Source organism: Phaseolus vulgaris, chromosome 4 (genome assembly GCF_000499845.2).
Source record: "Phaseolus vulgaris cultivar G19833 chromosome 4, P. vulgaris v2.0, whole genome shotgun sequence".
NCBI classification, from domain to species: domain Eukaryota; kingdom Viridiplantae; phylum Streptophyta; class Magnoliopsida; order Fabales; family Fabaceae; genus Phaseolus; species Phaseolus vulgaris.
Window position 1 is genome coordinate 43,407,844 of NC_023756.2, and position 6,248 is coordinate 43,414,091.

Below are 6,248 nucleotides of genomic sequence, written 5' to 3' on the forward strand. Positions count from 1 at the left end.
AACAAACATTATACATAGGATGTGGTTGTAATTTTCAGAGACAAAAAAAGTAGGTATAATAATAAGGTTGTTTTAATAATAACTAGGGTACTGCTAAACACTGAGCAACAAAAATGACTTTGCTTTCAGATATTGAAGACTTTCAATATCAGTGAAGCTGAGAAAAAGTCATATATGTGAGGTAGTGGTCTACAAAAAAAAAAAATGAAATAAAAAAGACTCACAAATGGTAAACGCCATTTGTAGCAAGAGTCACTTTTATAAAATCATTCCTTAACACTTTGCCTATGTCATTTCTATTATTTTTCTTCCGACCATTTTTTTAAAACACTAATTAATTTAAGATGATAAAAATTATCACAAAGAAAAGATAAGTTCTAGATAACTTTAATATCATATTAAAAAATAAATTTTTACTTTAACTTAATTTTATAAAATTAATTTATATACTAGAAAATGTTATATCCATATCTTTCCTCTCTCATAAATCATTTGATATTCTTACCAGATTCTATTCTTATTTTGACAAATATATAACATGGGATATTAGATCACTTAAGAATGTAAGACTTTGGAACACATTGATGGGAAACAAAACCCTTTAATCTGAAATATCATAGACTTTATAATAACTCCACATAAATAAAAGGATAACTTAGTGAATAACAATATGAGATAAAAACATTAATAGGATGGACTACTTGGATTTTGAGATGTAGAATGCGAGTTGTGATAAGTTGTGAAGTTTGTTGGTAGACTTCTCCAGATGATTTAGTAATAGATTTTCCGTAATTGTTTTTTTCCGTATAAAAAGTTTTAAGGTGTCATATTTGTATTAGTTTAGTCTGTCTTAAACTCTAATTTTGATGTGTTTGTACTTGTAAGGAATTTATGATGTCTTATTTATATAAGGATTGATATATTCTTGAAATATCTCTATTATTTATTCTTTTCTTGTTGATAAACAAATAATATGGGATATTGGAATAATAATGAATTCATTAATTATATATATAAAAATTAATCTTTTATGAGTATTTTACAAAAAAAGAGTATTCATTTTAACTTATTTGTAAACTGAATTTTAAAATACTGATTTTAATTTATGCATAGCCTAATTTTAATTTTTTAAAACAATAGTTCATTTTATGTTTTTTTCCTTTAAAAGATGAAGTTTATTAATTACGACTGTATAGTTTTAAATTTCTATTACTAATTCTTCCTATCGCCCACTTTTTTTATTATGTTTTTAAAAATATACTAAAATAAGAGATATGTATAAACATCTTAATATTAATTATTTTAGTTATAATAAATTATTATTATTATTATTATTATTATTATTATTATGATCAATGCAAATTTCTTACATTCAATATTTTAACATCTCTAATAAGGTAATACTTAAAATTAATTAGAATAGCTTAAAGTATATCTTATATTTTCATTTCAAAAATTTGTTTCATAACCATAGCCTTTTTGAAATAATAAATAAATTAAAAATGAGTGTTATTTCATGAATAAAAGATGGAGTATTATTATTTGTTCTGATTTCACTACAAGAAAATCATGAAATAGAAACCAATTTTTAGAGACCAAAATAATTAGTTACAATAGAAACTAAAATAGAAACCATTTTAGAAACTAAAAAAAAATTGGTTTCTAAATTAGTTTCTATTATTTTCTATTATTATTAAATAGTTTCTAAATTGGTATCTAATTAACAACTAAGGTTTTAGATACCAATTATTTAGTTTCTAAATTTAGTCTCTAAAACCTTGGTTGCTAATTAGATACCAATTTAGAAACTATTTAAAAATAATAGAAAATAATAGAAACTAATTTAGAAATCAAATTTTTTTTTAGTTTATAAAATGGTCTCTAATTTAGTTACTATTGCAACTAATTATTTTGGTTTCTAAAAATTGGTTTCTATTTTATGATTTTCTTGTAGTGTTTATCAGTCAATTCTCATTTTCCGACAATCTTATATTGTATTATTTGAGCATTTTCATTGTCAGAATAGTTATTTTATTCATTTCTAATTTAATTTTTGTGCTGTCATATTAACTTTAACACGTTTGTAATTTTTTTTATTTTGACTTTTATGTAGGAGTATTAATTACATGCTTATTAATGTTTTGCCTAGTTGTTTGTAGAAATATATATTTCTAAGATAAAAATATATTTTTTGATTTTATAATCCAGAGTTTTATTTTTTATGTTATGTTATCATACTTTAATAGAGATATCTTATAAAATATTAAAATCGGGTCTTAATCACTATTTAGTCATTCTGTTTCTTGTGATTGCAGATGTATATATAAAAATAATAGAAACATATAGAATGTGAACACAATGAAGCCAAGTGGATCATCATCACTATTGGCTAAATTGGGTTAATAAATGTGAAATTAAGTTTCAACTTAATTCAATTTTAATTAATTGCGACATCCACGTTTATTAACTTGTTTCACAATATTGTGATTAACAGTGGAGTTTACCCTCTCGCCATGATTATTTAAGGAGTTGTGTTTCTACGATTTCAACTCATTCTTATTTGCATAGAAATTGTTTTAGAGTGATCTGGTTGATATGGCACGCATTCAACAATTGCCCCTTCTAGCACAAAGGTATGGCCAATAATTAAGAACCAATATGTAACTAATATAGGGTGAAATACATAATCTATATATTTTCTTTCTAATTTTGATCGTTTTAAGAGCTTCATTTAATTCAAATATATGTATTGTTATTTGGACTTTAATTTATAATCCCATGATAAAGACATAGTTACATGGGTTCATTTAACACCAACAAAAATTACTAATTTGGCAGTTTTTATATTTTTTTCAAGAGTAAATTGTTTTATTTGGTATGTTTTCCAACCCTAGATGGTTTTTGGATTCAAACTTCTTGATAGTATTAATGGAAGGCTTATATTGTAGCGATGATTTTTGGGTATTTCCTTAATTTTCATAGGTAATTTTCAGTTAAGAGACATGCAATCTTTGATTATTGTTGTAAAAAATTTCGCAGACTAGATGGAAAGGTAGCTTTGATTACTGGTGGGGCAAGGGGCATTGGTGAGTTCATGGCAAAGCTTTTCTGCAAACATGGTGCAAAAGTGGTGATTGCAGACATTCGTGACCAACTAGGTCAAGCACTACAACATGAGATTGGAACTGAATGTGCAACTTATGTTCACTGTGATGTGTCCAAAGAAACTGATGTTGAAAATGCTGTTAACATAACTGTATCCAAGTATGGAAAGCTAGACATAATGGTGAACAATGCTGCAATATCAGATGATGCTAAACCCAACATTCTTGACAATGATGTGACTGACTTTGAACGTGTTGTTAGGGTGAATCTGGTAGGTCCCTTCTTGGGAACAAAACATGCAGCTAGAGTGATGATCCCAGCGAAAAGGGGTAGCATAATAATAGTAGGAAGTGTTAGCTCAAGCGTTGGAGGGGTTGCAAGTCATGCATACACAAGTTCTAAACATGCCATTGTGGGACTGGCAAAGAATACTGCTGCTGAGCTTGGACAATTTGGCATCAGAGTGAATTCTCTGTCATGTTATTGCATTCATAATGAACTTGCAAAAGACTTCTTCAAACTAGATGATGAAGGGTTCTCAAATATTTATTCAAATCTTAAAGGAGTTACTCTGAAAGAAGAAGATGTAGCACAAGCTGCACTTTATTTGGCAAGTGATGAGTCTAAGTACATCAGTGGACATAATCTAGCCGTGGATGGGGGCTTTACAACTATTAATCCAAGTTTTGGTTTGTTTTCACAATTCTAAGTTTGAACCTCTCAGTTCATCATTCGCCTACCTAGTTTTCCATGCTTTTCTTGTTGTTGTTCAACTTCATGTCATGTATCTATGTATGTGTAGCAATAGAGTTAAGTATGTTTTCCGATTATAACACTAAATTGCTTTTTGTCTCTAATTGGACTATCCAGATACTTGTAGTATGAAATTGATTGAAATGAATCTATATGTGAAATGATTGTTGTTTGTTAAAAGATGATTAGTTTTTCAAAATTCATTGTTGTTTTTATTATAGACTGATATCTACTGTAACTACTTTAAATGGGTTGATAAAGTGGAACCTCAAATTGAACTAATTCCACATACAAAAGGACACATTTCAATCATTTCCATACTACAAGCACCTGGATTCTCTAAAGTTTGGATTAGAGATGAAAATGAATACCGTATTATAGTACAAGGATGAAAAACATATTTAACTCATTAACGATGAGTTGGGACACCCCTGAAGTGTCCCATTTTTAATTCATTTAATTCTTTGTTGATAAAAAAAACTCATTAACGTGGAAATTATTGATATATATTGTATATGTAATTTTTCATCCTTTTCCTTTTTCTTTTCCTTTTCCTGAAACTATAACTTTATTTTTTTCTATAATAAACAATTAGGTGTTATCCATATGTGTGGAAAGGTATCCCCTTAATACCTACGCAAAAACTTTAAATTGTAACACCATGCGATTACCTTTCAAATATTTGGGGATTGAAGTTGAAGGCAATCCTAGGAAGAAAGAGTTATGGGAGTTTGTTGTCAACAAAATAAAAGCTAGACTCAACTCTTGGAAGAGGAGGATTTTATCTATGACAGGAAAAATATGTCTTCTTAAATTGGTCTTTACCGCCATACCTCTCTTGTATTTGTCTTTCTTTAAAGCTCTAGCTTCGGTGTGCAACAGTATAATTAGTATACAAAGGAAATTCCTTTTGGCTTGGAGCAGAGATAACAAGGCTATTCCTTGGGTAAACTGAGAGAAAGTTTGTAAGACCCTTGAAGAAGGTGGGCTGGGGATATAAGATATAAGAAAATTCAATTACGCTCTTTTGGCAAAATGGAAATGGCAGTTGATAAGTGATGAAAAAGGGAAATGGAAAGACATCCTTATATCTAAATATGGCTTGGAAAGAGGTATAAGTCTAGTTCGGTTGAAATATCAATCATGGTGGTGGATGGATTTAGATCAAGTTTGTGGAGAGGGAGAGGAAGAAGGATGGTTTAAAATGGCTGTTGCTTGGAAAGTAGGTATTGGAGAGCTCTTGGGAGGGTTCTGGGTGGCAATGGCGGTTAAACTAGAGGAGGGTAAGGTTTGAATGAGAGTCGGTAATCGAGGAAGATATGTTTTTTTTTTGAATAGGGGCATCCTAAATAAGGATATCGAGTATTTTGGTCTGAAATTTTTACCAGACGTTCGTCACTGTGTCTACTGAGTTTTGACTGAGATTTGAGCCCCAGATTCGTCCCACGGGATTGACAATAAATTTTTATTCATCACTACCAGGGCCGAAAGGAAGGTTCGTTTGTGTGTGAAACTGTTTGATTTTTTTCGTGGGTGAATACTCATCCGTTTGACTTGAAATCTGTCGCGTTTTGTCCCAAATTCAGTGGAGATTCTTACATGGAATTTCAGGAAAAAACTATTTCGGGAGAATTTTTCAGAAATTTTGTCTAAACCAAGGCTATCCTCTACCAAAACGTGTGAAATTTCGCCCTACTTTCTGAACTTTTATTCTGGGTCCGTATTGCGTTGAAAAAAATTCAGAGAAGTACTTTCATATGTTGTTTGCACCTAGGTAAGGAGGCACGTCCATAAACAAATCACAAAAAGAAGATACGGGGGAGAAAAGACAGGACACTTTGTTTTCGAAAAACAGGTTTTGTTCACTCTCGGTCTGGGAATTACTAGGCCTTACTCCTTGGGTATTTTGGTCTGAAATTTTTACCAGACGTTTGTCACTGTGTCTACTGAGTTTTGGCTGAGATTTGAGCCCCAGATTCGTGCTACAGGATTGGCAATAAATTTTTTATTCATCATTTCCAGGACCGAAAGGAAAGTTCGTTTGTCTGTGAAATCGTTTGATTTTTTTCGTGGGTGAATACTCATCCGTTTGACCTGGAATTTGTCGCGTTTTGTCCCAAATTCAGTGGAGATTCTTACGTGGAATTACAGGAGAAAACTATTTTGGGAGAATTTTTCAGAAATTTGGTCCAAACCAAGGCTATCCTCTATAAAACTTATGAAATTTCGCCCTACTTTCTGAAATTTTATTCTGGCTCCGTATTGCACTAAAAATATTCAGACAACTACTTTCATATGTTGTTTGCACCCAGGTAAGGACGCACATCCATAACCAAATCACAAAAAGAAGATATGGGGGAGAAAAGCCAGGACACTTTATTTTCGGAAAA

The 6,248-nt window shown here is 30.5% G+C and overlaps 2 protein-coding genes across 2 annotated transcripts; both read left to right on the plus strand.

Moving 5' to 3' along the window:
• Window positions 1–2,552: 2,552 nt before the first annotated feature.
• On the plus strand, window positions 2,553–4,035 carry LOC137836525 (secoisolariciresinol dehydrogenase-like). Its single transcript, XM_068645196.1, has 2 exons — window positions 2,553–2,633; window positions 3,040–4,035. The coding sequence occupies exons 1-2, from the start codon at window positions 2,596–2,598 to the stop codon at window positions 3,812–3,814; spliced, it is 813 nt and encodes a 270-aa protein (XP_068501297.1). The 5' UTR covers window positions 2,553–2,595; the 3' UTR covers window positions 3,815–4,035.
• Window positions 4,036–4,519: 484 nt separating this feature from the next.
• On the plus strand, window positions 4,520–5,152 carry LOC137838883 (uncharacterized). The gene is made up of 2 exons (XM_068648096.1): window positions 4,520–4,804; window positions 4,907–5,152. The coding sequence occupies exons 1-2, from the start codon at window positions 4,520–4,522 to the stop codon at window positions 5,150–5,152; spliced, it is 531 nt and encodes a 176-aa protein (XP_068504197.1).
• The last annotated feature ends 1,096 nt before the right edge of the window (window positions 5,153–6,248 follow it).